Source organism: Sinohyriopsis cumingii, chromosome 15 (assembly GCF_028554795.1).
Source record: "Sinohyriopsis cumingii isolate HCF-2022 chromosome 15, ASM2855479v2, whole genome shotgun sequence".
Classification (NCBI taxonomy): domain Eukaryota; kingdom Metazoa; phylum Mollusca; class Bivalvia; order Unionida; family Unionidae; genus Sinohyriopsis; species Sinohyriopsis cumingii.
The window spans coordinates 84939164-84961069 of NC_142975.1; the positions used below are offsets into that span (position 1 = coordinate 84939164).

The 21906-nt window shown below is 36.2% G+C and overlaps 1 protein-coding gene across 6 annotated transcripts in view; it reads left to right on the top strand.

Annotated features, from left to right (window-relative positions):
- Positions 1-15076: 15076 nt before the first annotated feature.
- LOC149782236 (high affinity cGMP-specific 3',5'-cyclic phosphodiesterase 9A-like) overlaps positions 15077-21906 on the top strand; it is a 127518-nt gene continuing 120688 nt past the window's right edge. For 5 of the 6 annotated variants that reach the window (XR_016414284.1, XR_016414285.1, XR_016414282.1 and 2 more), the window contains exon 1: positions 15078-15548. Coding sequence is in view for 2 of the 6 variants with exons in the window: in XM_089933615.1 (XP_089789741.1) it covers positions 15461-15548 (88 nt within the window). In the remaining 4 variants the exon portion in view is untranslated. Of the gene's footprint in view, positions 15549-21906 lie in introns of all 6 variants that reach the window. The other variant, XM_089933616.1, reaches the window with a different exon arrangement.

The following is a 21906-nucleotide window of genomic DNA, read 5'->3' on the forward strand; positions in this document are numbered from 1 at the left end:
ATTTAGCGATGTCTACAGTGAAACATATCTAGTTTTATGTCTTACACGTAGTAGTAAGTTCTATAAATCCGAGTAGCCGTATGTCTTACACGTTGTAGTAAGTTCTATAAATCCCATTAGCCTTATGTCTTACACGTTGAAGTAAGTTCTATAAATCCCATTAGCCTTATGTCTTACACGTTGCAGTAAGTTATATAAATCGGAGTAGCCGTATGTCTTACACGTTGTAGTAAGTTATATAAATCGGAGTAGCCGTATGTCTTACACGTTACAGTAAGTTCTGTAAATCCGAGTAGTCTTATGTCTTACACGTTGCAGATATATATATATATATATATATATATATATATATATATATATATATATATATATATATATATATATATATATATATATAGGATTAGAGAAGTTTATGTCTAACACGTTGCTGAGTGACTATATGAGACAGTTTGTTAAACTGTGAGAATGAAACGAGTTTTTTTTTTAATACATATTCTTATGTCGTTGTTTTATTGGTTTCTTTTTGTTGTTTTGTTTGATACATAACTTCAAACGTGAATTTTAAAAATTACAAAAATCACTGGATAAAATAATTTCATTTAATAAGTATTACCATTGTAGTTGTAGTTTCCGATATCAATATCAGAGTAAATTGTCCGTTGTATCGCAGAAAAACTATAAACTCTGAGAAAAGGGATTTATGAAATGACGGTATAGTGGAATATCCTGCATAGTCAGGTCACTTCACCTTTAATTATTCCCAAGCTTTATCGTCAAGCATGAGGAACAGCCAATGCACCATACAGATATTGAGAGATCATGCAATATCAAGCAGCGCATTTTCTCTAGGTTGCAATTCTCTTTTTAATTTCCAGTGCTACCTGCATGACAACACGTGTTTTCTAAGTAAAAGTAAAAATAAAAAAAAAAACATTGTAAATCCCTGACAAGGTTTCCTTTGAGCAGCGGTTACATGTTTGTGGGTCTCCTGCTTCTGATCATAAAACAGACAACGAAAGCGGAAACTATTAGCACAAAATAAATGTATTAAGGTGGCTATCAGCTGCTAATACATATATTTATAATTTGATTATGCAAATTAGTATACTTAAGAACAATTCAAACGAATTTGCTCCGGTATCAATAAACATTGCTATATTATTTGCTCGACTTCATTCAGAGCATGTAAGCCTTGGTTATTTGTCCATGATTCACTTAACATAACTGTCATAGGCCATTGGGTATCCGTCGAATTCCGGCCCCGTATCTCGACCACTTCCAGTTAACCTACATATTACGGTCCTGGTCCGTCTGGTTCGATCGGTTATTAGTTTCATTATTGTCTTGTCTCCCTTTATTTTGCCGATGTTTTACGTTCTGTTTATTCATTTTTTAATTTTTAATTTATTTTTTATTAAAATAATTCTTTCCAGGTTTATTTCTTTCATTTGCATATCGGTTGTTTTAACAGAATCCGGTATATATTTGGCTAAAGAGGATTTTCCCCGCTTTACATCACCAAACTCTCTCTAGATTACCTCTCAATTTTTATTTCCGTTTCCCATCTCCGACACTTAATTTACCTGATGGCAAACTTTAACCATTACTGAAGTCTACAACCCTGACCGTACGCTTTCCTTGCCCGTCGGCGATACGATAATGTTCTAAACGAACAGCAAGAATGTCTACGTTAATATATTTGGGGCGAGCCTCGCGTTAGCAACGTCTCATGTCAGAATCGTGCAAGGCATCGAAGAATTGATCTAGAGACGGAAAGCCAATGACAGATGATGGCGCCGTTGGATACGTCTGCTGTGTTAACCTTTTGATCATTTGGTCTAATTCAGGGGCACTTTTATTTTTGCCCCAAGCACGCATTTGCAATCTTGCTATATACATCTCTGCACAGTCGGCTGACCCGTAACGTGCATATAATACACGAGTAAATGGTTCATAATCCATCCTTTGAACTGGAGTTAATTCGTTTAGAAGCGCTCGGGCACTATCTTCCAAGCTGGTGGCTAATTTTGCGGATTTTTTTTCGAATAATTCCCCCATCCTCCATTTATTTCTGCCGAAATTTCCAAATTGTGAAAGATTATCTTCGAGGTCCTCGCACCCATCAAAGGGCTGAGGTTGTACCTTTACAATGTTTCGCCTAATGGCATCAACAGAAAGTAACTAATGGATGTGATTGATATAGGTTGCATTTGCATTATCATTATCTGAATAAGCTTAATAACCTTATCATTTGATATTACGGGTCTAATTCCGCGGGACTGCCCTGTGCTAGTTGCAGTTTTTCTTTTCCACTGAGTCATATCTTCTCTCATTGTTGAACCTGACAACCCTCTTTAACCTTTATTTAAATATCGTCAGAAATGTGCAATTTTATTACAACTGTGGCGTTGGATGTATTTTGGGCGAAAATCGAAATCGTTCAAGAATCTCATTCCTTAAAATCTGACATTTGTGTTAGGCAGCCTTGTATAATGTTGACCCATCACTACTCTCATCTGAACTGCAAACTGTTCTGCAATGGGTTGTCTTGTTTCATTCACATCAACTGAGAGTGATGAGCTGGATGAAAAACTACCTCACCAGAATAATTCATTCTTCTATCTTACTATCCAACTTCACTTGTTTCTTTTTCTTTCTTTTCTAAAATAAAAGATAACTGTAAATGTATCTTTTCAAAAACCCACAAATATGTATCAATTAACAGGATCCCACTTCTGACACCAAATGTAAACGCCTATCCGGGTCTATTTTTTTTAGCAGATTTAAATGGTGGTCACATGTTTGTTTCCCCTACATTTGGTCATAAGAGAAGAGGTAACAAAAACAGAAACTGTCAACACAAATATATCCGTTGCTAATATATATAGATATGATTTGTTTCAGTGAATAAATATATTTAATCACAATTCAATTTTACAGAATGTAAATGTAAACTTATCATTATGGTTTACATGGATAATTTGTTATGCGGATAGATTTTAAATCTAATATTTTTAGGCCGATGTATAAGACGTTATATTTATTCAATGGCTTCAAAATAGACGTTGTTTTCTCCAATGGGCTATGCATTTATGATCTGCACAACAAATATTATAGCATGTACATCGTCGAACACTGGTGATAACCTTGGCAGAAACTGCAAACATGAGACACACAAGTAAAGGTGCACTAATTGCTTGCTACACAAAAGTATACCGTATATTGTACACGACGAAGGTGCAGTCGAATTAGATAACAATAACAATGTAGTAACAGTAGTACAAGGTGCACTCATTACAAATCCCCGAATCTGAAAGTACTAGACTAAATGGGATAAGGTACTACCCAGACGGTGCCCATTCCAGATATAAGTATAATGATCAAGGCCGACAAGGGGTGGGGGTGGGGGCAACCGGGGATACATCTCCGATGCCCGGGCCCGTAAGGAGGCACGGAACGAACAACAGTTTTAATTTTATAAAAGAAAAATTGTGTTTGAACAAGAACTTGGAGAGGCACGGGTGTTTCGTAACACGGGGCCCGTGATCGCTTTCTGCGGCCCTGATAATGACGCTCAGTATCTATCACACCATAATGTGCGTTGACTCTGACCTTGTGAGAGATGCGCACACTTAGAAAATAGATTCAAGCTGATAATATAAAAAGAACAAGTTTCGAGGTGTACAAACAACTGCATGGAGGGTTCAGTGTATCCAATCAAAAAATTATCTGAATATAATCATATCGCTATGTTTAAACTATTATTTTTATGTTATCATACCATCTCAAGATTTGGCATCCTCAATGCAAGGGATCTGGTTTTCAAAACGTGTAAATAAAGATGGAAACTGATGGAAACAGAAACGTCTAGCTGAACGCTGCGAAATCAAACTGAATCTCCCGCGCCGGGAATTCTAGCACACAACTTTTATTCTCTCCATCCTAGCAACAGGGCGTAGCAACCAATCAGAACGCTCGCTGCACAACAGGCAAAAGTAATGGAAAATGTCGGCGTCGATACCACAAAGTTCATTTTGAATGGACGCGACTGTGATAAAAAAAAAAAACACAAAAAAATAACAACAGAAAAAAACACAAAAAAAAACCCATAAGAACAACAGGAAAATAATGTAGAATGTATGAAGATTCAATATCCTAGTATGCTCAGGCTAGTTTGTACACAAAAGGGCTGAGCCCCCGCCCCCCCCCCCCAAAAAAAAAATTCATTCATCAAAATCCCAGAAACTTGTGAAGAAATTATTTTCTAGCAATAACAATGAGCAGATGTACGTACTTAACAGTCAGCCTATACCTGACGGCGAGATATTTTGGAAAACATATTACTAATTAATTATAATGATGCATTTGCTCAAAACCTAGATACAACATTAACAGCAGCCATCAATACCCGTGAATTTCTCTATAATCAGCCGTTGTTTCAGGCGGAAACACGCTAGAGCTGCCTGGTGCAGAGTGAAAAGTGACGTGAATCTTTCGCACGAATCTGCATATTACATATGAAAACAGTCCGTGCCTACATCACCGGAACAAGTACGATTTTATCCAAACAATTTATGTGATACTCTAAATTAGTTATGAATGCGATGGGGGCGGGTAGATATTCCCGTTTGTTAATGATCGTTAGAACCTTCTTCCTAAAAGGACGGCTTTTAAGACTTCAAATTAAGAGATTGTTTTTAACCTTCCTGATATCCAGTGAAAATTGTGTTTATGTTAGTGATTTTTTATTTGGATTTGTAACGTAGCTTTAACAAATATCCAGTCATATCGCTACGATGTCTGCAGTGTGTCAGTTTATAGTGATGTCTAGCACTGGGGTATCATGCCGCAGACATGTAAGAGACACTTACAGTATTGTGAATTAAATCCCAAATAATCATATATGTCCTATCACAAGACCAGAAGTTTAGAATATTCCGAATGAATTCCAGTAGTCTTAAATGCCCTCATTTAACACAATGACACAATCCAGAATATCTTTGAATGAGTTCTTGATAAATCCAAAGTAGTGTTTTAGTCCAAAATGTTAATGAGCACTTTGTAATTTCAATTATTAATTTAAATAAATAATTCCTCTTAATTTATATATGAACAGAACACACACACACACACACACACACACACACACACACACATATACACACACACATTTTCATAGAGCTCCAATGCATATTTGTTGACTTTTTGTTTTCTTCTACAAAACTATTATTGCATTTATCAAAATAGCGTAAGAGTATTCCATTTTCATTATTGGTAAGCGGCAGAAGTCTCAAGCACATAATTTTACATCCAATTTCTCACAGAGTTCATAGAACTACAACGTACATGTACCAACAAAAAAGTGACGTCACATCGACATCATAAAAATGTAATTAACTTAAGATTTCAAGCTTCACAACAGATTTTACAGACAGTTGACTACCTTAAACCCATTGATGTGAAAGAAAGTAAATCCAAACTAGAAAAATAACAAAATACAGTAACTGCCAGCCTACAAGTTGATACTTTTTGATCAGTAAGTGTCTTATACTACAAATCAACTGGTGTGTAGATTAAGTCACTGAAATTGATTTCATATAAATTTTCATATGTGAAAAAAAATATTTATTTTCAAAGTATGAAAACTAATGTTAAATGTAAAAAACAAATATTTTCATTTTGGTGAAGAGATCATGTACAAAAAAATATAGGAACCAATATTGAGAAGAATTAAAAAAATATTTATATGATCATAGGTATTAAGTGAATGTACATCTGACTTTGCACTCAAAGCAGCATGCACTAGCGATACATTCTGTTTAAATTTATGTGTGTTAAAACAGAAAACAAATAACCATGACAAAGACAGAATATTCCATTCTTCTTGTGATCAAAATAAAATATGCTCTGAGAGATAGAGAGATTTCAGCCATTCTTTGTGCTATTTTTAACAATGTATCTTAATGCCTTCATTTTTGTCAAATGAGAAAACAGTAATAAGACAGACAATGGAAATTACAAAAACACATACTGTACTCATTCAGTTTCAAAGCTATATAATTTATAATTAAAGAGTCACATTATTTATTTATTAAGCAATATAGACTACAATTGCCCTGTAAACTCACTCTGTCAAAAAGCTAAATATAAAAAATGCTCTGAATGCATACATACTTACTGATGCTGTGTTATTTTGCCTCTCTCATACACATACATACATACATACATACATACATACATACATACATACCTATGAAAACAGTCCGTGCTTACACCACCGGAACAAGTACGATTTTATCCAATCAATTTATGTGATACTCTAAATTAGTTATGAATGCGATGGGGGCGGGTAAATTTTCCTGTTTGTTAATGATCGTTAGAACCTTCTTCCTAAAAGGGCAGCTTTTAAGACTTCAGATTCTCTGTAAAGGAAAGAGAAGGACATAACAGAATAAAGCAGAATTTTTATTTCATGGTAAATTACAAAAAGTGCAAAAGAGCAGATTTATTTAAGGAGAAAAGCTTCATCAATGTTTTCTACAGAAATCGCAGTCGCGCGAGTACCTCCTAAATTCAATGAATTTACTTCTCCCCCTTAAAAGTGGTTTAGCGCTAGAAAATCACGAACAGTCCAGATGCCGAGAGCTGAACGAAATTGTTCATTAATATTGCCAAAATTAAATTGTGATAATGTAAGCGTTTCACTTCAGTATCAACTGCCATAATCAATTGCACTTTATATGTTACATTGTTTCAGACTGAGCTACGTAACGCTTACACTGGTTATACAGCTATTCAAAGCGTTTTACCAACTTCACTTGGCGAGGCTGTGCACTGGCGGATGTGCGGTGGTAATGTCTGTTGATACATGCAAAATTTAATACATACGATGTAGGACCATTGTCATAAAGCATGATCTCCGTGCCTCTAATGAGATAAAGGGCTGTATGGTATTTATCACGCGCCTTTCTTGAAATATAATATAAGGGATGTACCAAAGAATAATGATCTCGTATACAAATGCACCGTTTCCCACTACCTTACGAAAATGACTGGTGTGAGAGTTATGGAGAAATCACTGACGTTTTATAAAATGGCCCCGAGAAAACTAATGACAAAGAAAAGAAAAACAAGTGAAGAAAACACATTTCGCTATTGACAATGGCGTTTATAAGCTTAACTCTGGCTGAAGTTAAAATCGAGCGAAAAATTTAACAAGGCACATTTATAGAAGAGAAGATAGGGGAAGAGTGAAATTATGCGAGTAAAGGCGTTGTATTACGAAAATGCACTAGTTTAAACCTATGACACCTTTTTTCCTAAGTCGATATTACTTCTTTGCCTGTCTTTCTATGGGGCTGACAAGGTTAAGTCCTGCTGAAGACCGCTTAATAGCAATGACGGTGGAGTTGTTAAAGTATCAATATACTGCCTAATGGATCTGAGTGGTTTGCAAAACTTTACACCTGTATAAGTTTTATACCAGATTCTCCTTCTTTAGAAGCAGCACGTGTCCTTCAGTTTGGAAAGCCGATTTCGCCATTAATCGTCAAACGAGACTTGTGCAAAATATAAACAGCCAATAACATCTGCAGAATTACAGTTCACTTTGTGTGAGATCTTCCCAGTTGTTGTTGTGGGGTTTAACGCCATTTTTCAGCACACGCATGGCTATGCATGGCGGCCAGTATTAATGGTGGAGGAAGAACCCGGGGAAACCTCGAGAAGAACCACCGACCCACGAGAAGCTAGATCTTCCCAGTAATGCTGTATTTTCGCGATCTACTATATTCGGCTATATGTCCGCCATGCCGTCTGTCCACCCAACAATCCAACCTCTAACAAAATATGACGGACAGGCATACATGCAGTATATATTACACTGCAGCATAATACAAGATAGTAGTGCCCGTTGAACGTTAATTTCTAACATTGTACAGATTTAAAAAAAAAAAATGCAAAACAATGAAGGATTCAGTATTACAAGAGCAAATAAAAAATGTAAAAACAGGAAGAAGAAAATCAGTTCAAATGTTTAATATGCAATGTGAAAACTAGATTTAGTTAATTTCATATTCACAGTAGACTTAATTGATGAATTCATTAGTAAAATTTCGTGCAGCTATGCTCCTGCCCCCCTCCCACCAACCCCTTTTGCAAAAATACCTGAAAACTCCTGTTTCATGAAAACATCCCAAACTAAAAATAATTTCCGTAACACCATCAACAACCGATCATAAAAAGACTCATTATTACGCCATTGCTTTGACGAACTTCAATCAGCATTCGCCTTTTTTTCAGCAGCTTGGCACACCAGAAACATTCGAAATTAATTGGCAAGCGTAAATAACTCAATAAATATCCCTTGAAATAAACCATAAGACACGTTGCAAGGCTGAAAAAAAAACAAACAACAACAACAAAACAATATTCACAAATATACAATAAAGGATAATAGTTTATTTCATCTACGCGACGATATGCATGCGTGTTCAAGGCGTGAGAGGAAGAGTTCATAGCGGTTGGTTAAATGTTTCACGAGGAAAACACGTGACGGTATAATATGAAAGACTACTGATGATTTAGCGATAACTTTAGTGAAGAAAGTTGTGGACAACCCTGTACTGTGCCTCTTAGAACTCGTATTTCATTATACACAATGTAAGGCCCAGCAGATGCAAAGCTGTAATCAGCAATAATGTGTGTGTGTGTGTGTGTGTGTGTGTGTAACCTCACTTAAAATTTACAATGGATGTGAAAAAATAGCTGAAATTAAGGTATCTGCCTTAGGTTCAACATCTTGCGCAGTAGTTCTGTACATCCGACAGTGCTATGTCTTTAGACGTCGCAATAAATTCTGTAAATCAGACCAAAGTGTTATGTCTGTCGCGTCCCTGTAATTTATGTAAATCCGCCCAGTTATTTGTCTTATACGTTGCAGTAAGTTCTGTAAATCCAATATTTATATGCCGTAAACGTCGCAGTAAGTTCTGTAAATCCAACCAGTGATGTGTCTTACATGTCACAGAATGACTATAAAATATGCCTTTTCTAAAATTATGAGATAAACAAAATGTTTCTGTTTGTCTTATGTTCTTTACATAGCTTGTGACATGACAATCGAAACTACAAACATTACTGGTTAAAGTACAACCTACTATTAAAGCAGGGGTCTCAGACTCAAACCACCCTGAGGGCCACTTGAGGGCATTTTCGATGGCACAAGGGCCGCACCACCTTTGTTATCTCTCATGACACATTGTGACGCCAATCATTTTGCGGACCATAGGATACGGCTTGGCGGGCCTCGTGTTTGAGGCCCCTGCATTAAACTATTAGAATTTGATTCCTCTTTAAAATATGAATACCCGAGTAGTTCCCAGTGGTCTAAAGCGCTCTCCTTTTACGGATCACTGCCATCTCACATCTGTCTGCGTGGGTTCGAGTCTCGGATTCGGACAATTTAGGTATGTGAGAAAGCTTGCCAGTAGCTTATCGAGGGTCAGTGGTTCTTTCCGGGGTTTTCCCGGGTTCTTACTCCACCATTAATACTGGCCGCCATGTATAGCCTATCTTGTATTGAAAAATGGCGTTAAACCCTACAATAACAACTACCTCTAAGTACATTATTCACCATTCGTTTGAGTTATCAAAGATTGTCTAAGAGGAAAAGCCAAATTGATGTTATAAGAAAGATTTCTTATAATTGCTGTATTACTATGACTCTACAGATGGATCGTGTTGGCAAGAAAGACATATTAAAGTATTTCTTTCTTCAATGGTCTTATGATGGACAAACACAAGCAAAATGGAATTCATCTTCTACCAATAAACAGTATTTTTCCGTCATAATTCACAAGACCTATTACTTTTCTCAATCCTGCTAAGCCTAACTGTCTCTACTTTCAGCGTATGAAATAAGCCTCAATTCTTAGGAATGAGAAGATTTAGATCGGGCAGGTAATGTTCGTTACAACATCGTTTAATTGTTTAACGCGACTACCCATGGCGCTGCCGCATGGTTTCGGTGAATTCAATGATTTCAATAGAAATATGCTCTGACCTCACATCCCGACATAACTGTCCGATAACAAAAACGGGACGAGAATGATCAGAGGAAATTCGTACACGTGCACATTCGTCTGCACAAAATCAACAGAAAGATTGGCCTGGTACCCTGGCCTCCCATCACGCACCGCACATGAGACCATGCACTCACCGTTAACAGGCCGATACTTGTGGAGTAATTCAAGGTGGCGGAAGTAATAGCAAAATACGTTGGCAATAAAGAAATATCATTAAATCAGTTATTTGCAGCTGCGTCGCTATCGTCTTCGCTACCTAAGGTTCCGATATGTTAACCCACGCTACACACTGGCGGATCGAGCAGATATTTCTGTTTTTCGGGTCTGTGACCTCTTTTGAATGAGGGGGCAAGAAAACGCATCCAATCAAAAGTAAGTTGTTCAAATATGAACCCTATTCCTACATGATCTAGATAAGGGGAACACATAACTTGAATGGACTCATAAATAAGCAAATACACATGTAAAGGCTTCTCTCGGTACTTAGTCATATTTTCGATGTTAAACGTACAAAGTATCCTTTTGAAGTCAGTTGCCTCCACCATTTTCGACCGATATACAATGCACAGTTGTTACACGCTATTGGTTAGGTGGCATTACTTACTAAGGCAGGCAACTCATGAAATTCAATAGATCCCGCTAGGACAAAGAACTAAAATATCAAACACCAAGGTGTAGATACGGTTAACATATCGGAACCTTGGCTAGCGAAGATGTATCGCCATTCGCCTTTTCGTTGTGTTTAAAATGACACTACACAGTACTGTCATGTTCAGACATTACGTGTAAGTAAGAATGGGGAGGGAGGCATATGGTGAGAGATTGTGAATTCGTATGACTGTACATTCTGCATATGTCGGGGATGCTTTATTTATGTGAAAGTTTTATCGAGTGTGTAAGTGTTAATTTTGAAAGGTGTTATTGCAACACATAAATTAATGAATCTCGCCGCTGTCAATGTGACACGAAACAAATTAGATTGACTAATTGGCTAGATAGCATATTAAATTGCTAAACTGCAATGGTTTAACATCCTTGTTTTGGAGCTAGATTGATTTTTAATTAGAATATATTGGGATAAAGGTCAGGCAGATAGAGAGGCAAGGTGAATATGGGTTTAAGTAGCGAAAATACAACAAAATGGAGACAATCCAGAGACAGTTTTGTGACATCTGAACTAAATGTTATAAAGTGAAGTTTTCCAGGAATTGCTTTAATTAATATGTACGGAGTAGAGAATTATTATAACCCTGATTAGCTAAGCTTAATAACGGGGTGGGGGTGGGTCCAAGACGAAATTTATAGTTTTAAATATTTTCCCTTGCGAAATTATTCTGCCCAAGTTTTTCTGCGGAAGGGGAACTTCTTGACTACGGGAGAGTTAAAAGTGTTCTCCTGATATAAATTGTCCAAGGAACGGGTGTCTGGAAGTTTGAGGGACACTGAACGTAAAGGTACAGAGAGATTCGGCTACGTAGAAACGAGCGAGTCTCCGAAAGCACAAGGGGGAATTGGTACTTATACGTACCCATACAGAGGCAAAGAAAGGAGAAACATTACTGTTGTTGATTCAAGATGAGGCGTGTGTGTGTGTGTGTGTGTGTGTGTGTGTGTGTGTGTGTGAGAGAGAGAGATTTAGATTTTGAATGTAGCTTTAACAAATTTTTAGTCATATCGCCACGATGTGTCTGCAGTCTGGCAGTTTATAGTGATGTCTAGCTCTGGTGCATCATGCTGCAGACATATAGCATCACGTCCCACCCAGTCACATTATCCTGACACCAGGCCGACCAGTCCTAACACTAACCTCTTAATGCTGGGTGCCAAGCGAGGCAGCTGCTGGTACCATTTTGATACGTCTTTGGTATGACTCGCCGGGGCATGGAGAGAGAGAGAGAGAGAGAGAGAGAGATGTCGACGCTGACCTGACGTCATCGTTTAGTTCTGAGGGACCGGCAAACATCCAGGTTATGCAGGCATGCTGGGTACTTTGAGATCGATAGTTCACTCAATTTCATGATGAAATTTGTCTTATCGGTATAAACAGAGCGGCTGATTGTATTTTTTTAATAATAAATGTGGTAATTATATTTCTATGAGAAATCGTATAATTCAAATGTTATATTCAATTTAATTTTTATCATTGATTAAATTGTTATATTCTCCAAATGGGGCTCGTGTTGCTATATTTTATTATCTCTGCTAAGGTCTCTGATTATTCCACCCATTCATTTCATATTTTATTTTATTATTTATATGATCCGGGCAATAACATTGTCCCCCGTTGGCTTTTAAATGGGAAATACACCGTTGATTAGGGTGGAAACACTCTGAAGCCGAAAGTGCCTGAGCAATGTTCCGCATTTTCGGTTTTTATCTATTTTCACCTATAAGTTAACCTTGGGTGGGGGTTGGGGTTTATTTTTAAGTAAAAGCATTCGTTTTTACTTATTTAGGTCCGTTTATCATCCCACCCCTACCCCAATTTTTCCGAGAAGGGTAAAAAAAATTCTTAAAAACTGACTGCTTATGAGAGGATTGCTTTCCACAGACACAGGTTGTGAGATCGGAGCACATCGATCCTGCGAACACAGAACAGACGCAGGTTGTGAGACTGAAGCATCTCGGTCCCGTAAACTTAGAAGAGAGACAGCTTGGAGGTCGGAAAGTTATTGCCTTGTATTGTTTTGGGTTTAATATTTTTTTTCTTCATCGCATAACAGGCTGTACATTACGGCAAGGATAACTGGTGGAGGAAGAACCCGGGAGAACCCTGGTAAGAACCACCGACCCACGGGAAGTAGTAATGGCCTTAGCGAGGTGCGAAAATTATCTGTCGTACGGGGCCCGCAAGCTGTGGGGGAGGGGGAGGTGGGGGCCGAACAATTTAGAGTTTGTTTAAAACATTATAATCAAAGCAGATTGTTTTCTTTTTAAATTTGATTTGGAAAATAAACCTGTATTTCTCTATGAATATTTCACAGAATTTCTACAATGATATAGAAATTAGATTTTGGGGGCCCATTGTCTTCATTTCGCACACATGCCTCAAACCATCGCTGCCCGGAAAGCTATGACAAGCTTTCTCACATATCTACGCTGGCCAAGCCCGAGACTCGAACCCACGCGAACAGAGATGAGATGGCACTGATATATAAAGGCGAGCGCTTTAGACTACTTGGATACCCTGGGCACCAATTCGGCAAATTAAAAAACGTTTGATGTATCCCGCCTATTTCGTCGTTTCCGAGCTTTCAAAATTTAATATACCATGTTTTAAAGGCAGCGAACAACGTTACTAAACTGTGTATGTTCTTATGAAATCATGTTTTTTTTTTTTTACGGATTCGTATTTTTAAATAAATGTTTTTAACCCGATTTCTTCCCGGTCTGAATGTTTAGAAAATAAACACTGCAAATTCACCGGATTTTGTTCGGAAAACAAAATAAACTGAAAACGCTGAACACTAGCTTTAAGTTCCTAGTCGCAGCGCCGGATCAGATCAAATGATGGGTGGGTGGGTTCAAACACTTCAAAAGGACTCTGACTTTGTTCGAAGGGAACCAAAGCACACGTCTTTGTGTCTATTTACTCAAAGAGTGCATAATACCCAATAAACGTGTGCAAGAATAAAACGATAATCAAATTCCAAGTGACCAGTTCAATACAATACAATACAATACAATGCAATGCAATGCAATGCAGTGCAGTGCAATGCATTACAATACAATGTTTATTCCGCTCAGGTTACGAATGTAACACTTAAAAAATACAAAGTAAATCAAATATCGACAAAAATGCGCGAATACCAAAGTAGCACTATTCTCGCTCTTTTCTCAGTCTTCCTTTCTCCCATTATCATCAAATTTCAACAACCACTTTGCACATGTTCATATCACCCCAATCGCATTATTTACGCAAGCCCTCACTGGTTTGTTTTCAAAACTTTAAGAATAATTACCTACCAATTTCCTAATTTATTAATTCATCTTTTCATTCCTTCAACGATTCAGATTTATGTAAATTCACGGAAACATCAGACCGGAAATTGTTGTGAAAATTTCGAGACTTGTAAAATCAGAATTGCTAGTCCTTTCTATGTTACAAATAACCCGACGCTGTTTTGACCGCATGATCTTGCATTATTTTCAAGAGAGAAATTTGAATTTGTAATTTGCAATAACCATTAGAATTTGCGTATTAGATCACAGTGCAATAGAACACTCTGAAAAATGTACCTTAGAGTCACGAACCAACAATATCTCTGTATTTTGTTTCAGAAGCAGTGAACGTACAATAAATGGAATAGGGGATCGTGGACTTGAATTCAGGACTTTGTGCATTCCTGGTGTGTGTGTGTGTGTGTGTGTGTGTGTGTGTGTGTGTGTGTGAGAGAGAGAGAGAGAGAGAGAGAGAGTATCAACATATATCTTTAAATATCCGATTATACTCGGGATAATGTAATAAAATATTTGAGGATTCTTTTAGAAAATAATAGTGAACAGTCATATTTCATTTACCTTGACAACGTTTAAATTTGTAAAACTCCAAACATAATTGTCGAAATAGATATATTTCATATCTTATATGGGCAAAAGTAGAGTAAACAAAGTCTGCAAGAAATAACCCATTGTGTGAAACTGTGTATTAAACAGAACGCTATGAAACAGTTTACTTATTATTGTAAATGCTGAAATAGTGGAGGAAAAATGGTTCAGACTATCAACAAAATGTGTTCTTTTTTTAAAGTGAATTAATAGACTGTGTAAAAGGAACTAAGTAACATTAAGTGCGTAGGCGAAAATTGAGAGTAACACGTCTTGCATTATTTCAAAAAAACGTTAATTCCTCTCGCCTATTTAACATCAGATCATACACCTGACGTGAAAACCGTCATTGATTCACCCACTGGCTGGAACACGGAGTCAATAGCTGACAGAAGAAATAGATGAGATCACGTGGCAACCCGAAATCGAAAGGGAGAATAATGTTGCTATAGCTATGACAGATATAAAACTATGTTACTGTGCTAGTAGCTGAAATTAAACATCTTGGAAGTTATTTGAACAATATATTTTAGCTTGGTCTTGTGTCTATCGTGGTAGACTCCTATTTACTTATTGAGTTTGCAATCTTAGAGGAACCAATACAATTTCATTGGCGAAAGTGAATAGGTGCTCTTCCCCTTTCGATATATCCAGTGTATTTACTATGCAGGAAAACACGTTGGGCCAAGTTACGGAACAACACAGGACCGACTTCATAGTAGCGTATATGGACGTTATCAATGGACCTATCAGCGGTGTATGAATGAATTTCGAAGAAAATGTGGAACTAAATTAACTTATGTTGAGTGCCATTTAATGAAAAAAAAATGGCAACTAAAATTATTTATTTTACCGTGAATGGAAGGGAGGAGCAAGCGGAATTTCGAAGCGACGAAAACACAGAAGATTTGAGAGGTAAAGGGGGCTGTGCTACGTTATAGTTAAAATGCATGCAAAGCCGCAAATTAGGGGTTTGCTTCGTTGCGTGGGTAAAATCCGGGTACCTTAACTCGAATTCGGATATATTTTTTCAAAGGTGACTTGGTACGGTTAATTTTTTTTTTAGGAATCGTGTAATCTAACAGGCTTGACTAAGTCGAGGATCCCGCAAAGTAGCTTACAAACTTTTTAGAGGCTCCCATAGGGAAATGTGTAGCAGAGTGACAGATGTAATGTAAGGGTGTTCATTACTGGATGAGAATGCTCATAAACTAATTTTAGAGATATTTTTGCATTGGTTTATCATCGATGAATGTTTATAGATAGAAAGATGGATATATAGAATATGCAAAGGAACAAATATTGAATTTCTATGTTGTTGATAGGTACGATATAAACTTTTTTAAAATTTGCACTAATCTTATGCATTTATTTCATTCACACCTAACTCCCTACCTACCTACACATAACAATATTTGATGAAGATAGATATTTGCATGTAGTGTTGAAACTATCCAGCTATCTTGGTTAAAATGTAGAACTAGGTTCTGATTTTTTCAGGTACCAGTTTTTAAAATATTTTTTATATATTATTTGTATTAGCTGTTCTACTTTTCCAAAAGCAAACCAGTATTTGGAGTAACATTGTGTTGTATAGTTCTTAAGTCCATTAATAGATGGGCAGTAATCCCACAATGATAATTGATAATCCATCCATCATTTGTACAATACAGATGTACACTGATAATGACAGATACTTATGCATGCATACCTACATATATTGCTGGAGGGAATCAGTTTACACTGACCAATGGTCATCTAGCTATTATGACAGTACCGGATGTTCCCAGATTTCATGATGGAGACAGTTATGTAATATATTGGCATCTGGAATATTCTATAAATTCTGCTGTAGGGGAATCATACAACATTGACAGTACTAATGATGTGGAAGAATGGGAACCAGCCTAGAAGTGGGTGACATAAAGTAGAGCATATATGGGTTTTGCTAGCCAGGATTGGTTGATAACTGAAGTAAAAGCTTATCCTGGTTGTAACTTGAGTCTAGGAAATGTCTATACTGTGGTAAAATGATGCTTTTTTGAGGTTAAGATTCCGTACAAACTGATACTTACATTATGCTTTAATCTTTGGCAGTAGTGAATAATTATTATTCGTTTACCTATTGATTCTTCAGATTGAAAATTCACCACTGGGAGCTGTAGCATGCACATGCACTCATGCTCTCAGTAGAAAAAGAATTATCGACAACCACTCGCCTTCAACAATTTGACACATAGTGGCTAGCTCATGTGGTTAAAAAATCAGCCCTCCCCCATTCCATGCAAATTATTCTAACCCATCTAAACTTTCAGCCACTGATAACATAGCCGTGTAAAGAAGACATTCCAGATTTGTTCCCCATGGATGATTTAAGTACATTACTGATGAGTTAATAATTACATTATGTGAAGTTTCGACACTTTCGATGTGTAACAAAATGAAACAATTACGCTATGTGATGTTTTGACACTTTCGATGTGTAACACAATGAAATTTATTACAGTCAGTTCTGAATGGTGGTTATTTTTTTGTTCAAGACCAATAACCGCCACTGAGAACTAACTGTAGCTTTTTCACTGTGTGACGTGACGTAAGTATTGGCATCCAAACTCAGTCTAAGTAGATATAGATAAACAGAGAAACTTTGTGCAAAAGTGGCTATTAAATGATCTGTCAAGTACCTAAATTGTAAATGGGAAACAAGTTCAGAATAACTTGCTTTGCACTGATAATATATATATATATACACACACACACATATATATATATATATATATGTACACACACACACACACACACACACACACACATATATATATATATACACACATATATAAACAATTCAACATGCCAACAGGATTAATAAAATTAGCACATAATTAGCAAGAGGGCAGATTCGGGAGTGAACAAGTTATAGTCACCTTGTTAATTGATTGAAGGGGAATAGGCATTTTCATCATGTACAATTTTACTCTAGAAACGAATGTCTGAGACTGTGGCTATTGTTTTGCATCTGCAGGAGGTACAATATAATGGATCTGATTGGTGGCCATCACTGTCCCCACACTCAGGCCTGTTCTAGATAAGATTTTCCTTACACAAGGAAATTGTGCTTGGTTGTTGTTTTTTTTTTAGATAACACCATAATGCCTTTGAACTTTAAATGAAGACATGAAATTGGTAATAAGCTGTTTTAAAAACATTCAAAACAAAGGGCATTTTGACCAAGGTGAATACTGTTCCTGATAAAATGGAGCAGTTTGAAATGGCATAAACGGCTGTATAAAAATCACTGACAACTAGCATATATTCTGGTTAGAAGTACGTATTTAAAAAAAGTCTTGTCAAGGACGAGAATGGCATATGGCTGATAAGTCTATGTCTGTCTATATTTGGATTTACAACCAATATGTCAGCACATATAAAAATGGCACCAATTTACCACTGACTGACCATAAGCTGTATCGGTAATTTATCGTATGATATGCTATGTATCGCGAATTTTATCGATACACATGAGAGTTGTATTGTTTCACCTTTTGTCTATACTGATAAATGTATATTTAATCATGAGCATTTAGAAGTTTAAAGTTGTTGAAATTTTTTAATTTCATGTTTCCATACTATAGTGATGAATTAGTACCATGTGTTTTACAGTACTGGTCATAATGAGATCTATAGAGATGAATTAGTACTGTGAGTTTTACAGTACCGGTCATAATGAGATCTATTGAGATGAATTAGTGCCATGAGTTTTACAGTACTGGTCATAATGAGATCTATTGAGATGAATTAGTGCCATGAGTTTTACAGTACTGGTCATAATAAGATCTATTGAGATGAATTAGTACCGTGAGTTTTACAATACAGGTCATAATGAGATCTATAGAGATGATTAGTACTATGAGTTTTACAGTACCGGTCATAATGAGATCTATAGAGATGAATTAGCACCATGAGTTTTACAATACCGGTCATAATGAGATCTATAGAGATGAATTAGTACCATGAGTTTTACAATACCGGTCATAATGAGATCTATAGAGATGAAATAGTACCATGAGTTTTACAGTACTGGTCATAATGAGATCTTTAGAGATGAATTAGTACCATGAGTTTTACAGTACCGGTCATAATGAGATTATAGAGATGAATTAATACCATGAGTTTTACAGTACCGGTCATGATGAGATCTATAGAGATGAATTAATACCATGAGTTTTACAGTACCGGTCATAATGAGATGTATAGAGATGAATTATTACCATGAGTTTTACAGTACTGGTCATAATGAGATGTATAGAGATGAATTAGTACCATGAGTTTTACAATACCGGTCATAATGAGATCTATTGAGATGAATTAGTACCATGAGTTTTACAGTACCGGTCATAATGAGATCTATATTGTTGAATTAGTACCATGAGTTTTACAATACCGGTCATAATGAGATCTATAGAGATGAATTAGTACTATGAGTTTTACAGTACCGGTCATAATGAGATCTTTAGAGATGTATTAATACCATGAGTTTTACAGTGCCGGTCATAATGAGATCTATAGAGATGAACTAGTACCATGAGTTTTACAATACCGGTCATAATGAGATCTATAGAGATGAATTAATACCTTGAGTTTTACAGTACCGGTCATAATGAGATCTATAGAGATGAATTAGTACCATGAGTTTTACAATACCGGTCATAATGAGATCTTATAACAGGGTTTCAGTAAGTAAGTATATCAGTTTACAACCTGTGTAGTGCATAATAGCTAACTGATTCTGAAGTAGACCAATAATGCAATTTTTACATTATTTGTCATATGTTGATTGTGCAACAAGTTCAAGCAAATTACAGCATTTTCTCACTATAATGCTGTTAAAGGGAGCCACAAGCAGGTGAAGTGAGGTTGACTTAGGTTAATATCAAGGCTACATGTAAATGTCAAGGCTACACATTAATATCAAGACTGCACACTTATCAATGCTACATGCTAATATGGCTACATGCTAATATCACGACTACCTGTTAATATCAAGACTGCATGTTAATATCAAGACTTAAATACTAATATCAAGACTACATGCTAATATCAAGGCTACATGCTAATATCAAGACTACATGCTAATATCAAGGCTACCTGTTAATATCAAGACTACACATTAATGTCAAGACTACCTGTTAATATCAAGACTACACATTGATGTCAAGACTACATACTAATATCAAGACTACATGCTAATATCAAGTCTACATGTTAATATCAAGACTGCATGTTAATATCAATTCTACATGCTAATATCGATACTGCATGTTCAAGACTACATGTTAATATCAAGGCTACAACCTAATATCAAGGAAAGCTACATGTTAATATCAAGACTGCATGCTAATATCAAGATTGCCTCTTAATAACAAGGCTACATGTTAATATTAAGACTGCATGTTAGTATCAAAGCTACATGTTTATATCAAGGCTACATGCTAATATCGAGACTGTATGTTAATATCAAGGCTACATGTTAATATCAAGACTGCATGTTTATATCAAGGCTACATGCTTATATCAAGACTGCATGTTGATATCAACTAAAGCTACAAGCTAATATCAAGGCTACATGTTAATATCAAGACTGCATGCTAATATCAAGACTGCATGCTAATATCAAGGCTACATGTTAATATCAACACTGCATGCTAATATCAAGATTGCCTGTTAATAACAAGGCTACATGTTATTATCAAGGCTACATGCTAATATCAAGGCTACATGTTAATATCAGGACTGCATACTAATATCAGGACTACATGCTAATATCAAAACTGCATTTTAATATCAAGGCTACGTGTTAATATCAAGGCTACATGCTAATATCAAGGCTAAATGTTAATATCAAGGCTACATGCTAATATCAAGACTGCATGCTAATATCAAGGCTACATGTTAATATCAAGACTGCAAGCTAATATCAAGATTGCCTGTTAAGAACAAGGCTACATGTTAATATCAAGGCTACATGCTAATATCAAGGCTACATGCTAATATCAAGGCTACATACTAATATCAAGACTACATGCTAATATCAAGGCTACATGCTAATATCAAGACTGCATGCTAATATCAAGCTACATGTTAATATCAAGGCTACATGCTAATATCAAGGCTAAATGTTAATATCGAGGCTACATGCTAATATCAAGACTGCATGCTAATATCAAGACTGCATGCATCCCTATAGGTCTGACCAATGACCATACCAATGTTATGTGAGACAACATGGTACTGAAGTACCATATAGTGAGGGACCTATGTATGTAGTAACTACATTATTGTTTTCACACCCATTCTGCATGCCAGTCTTTCAAGACAGGTAGGCTTTCAGTAAAGGTCATCACATTATCAGGCTCTATTTTAGTATATACATTTGCAGGACTAACACTAATTTCTGGAAAACCCATGACAAAAAGTTGAGAAAATGTGTGAAAAATCACAGAACATACTTTTAAGCTCTACCTTGTTTTCTTCATTTTAATCCCTTCTGAAAGTAAACTTTGTCAGCTTTTTGGATTTCCTTTGCCCCTTGAAAGCCTTGTCAACACCTGAATCTTAAGAAGCTTTTGCTATCCGATATATTTTTAACATGATTTTCTCATGTACATGTATCTGGGGGAAAATAGTCACATTGGTATTAAGGGTAATTTAAAGAGCAGATAAAGCAGCCAGAGCTACCCTGCTGTCACCCATTTATAACTGGAAAATTTCACATACTTCACCTATTTTATAAATGCTCCTCATTCTTGGCTAATTCTTGGAATGAAAATTGTGCAAAAATCAGAATATCAAGATCAATTACTTGAGAGTGGCGTCCCTTGTATAGGAGTCAGCAGACCTATCATTGGAGACCAGCATCCCTGATGTCACTGAGATGAGGTGATGTTTTTATGCAGATAATATATATGACCAGTATGACTCATGCATACTTCCTGGAGGGTGAACATTGGCCAGAGTGCATACCCTGCAAGTGTCCATTGACCCTAGAACACATTCTTGTAAGATGTTGCCTTCCACCATGGACTTGATGAAGAACATTTATGATTATATACCAGCAGAGAAACTATTAGGCTTTTTGAAGAGATATGCTTTATATAACAAATTTTGCTCATATATTTTAAGAATTTTACATATTTTGTTACGTTATATTTTATTATTTTTTTATTTAATTTGTACAAATTTTAATGTCTTGACATCTTAACTTTTGTTGTTTAGT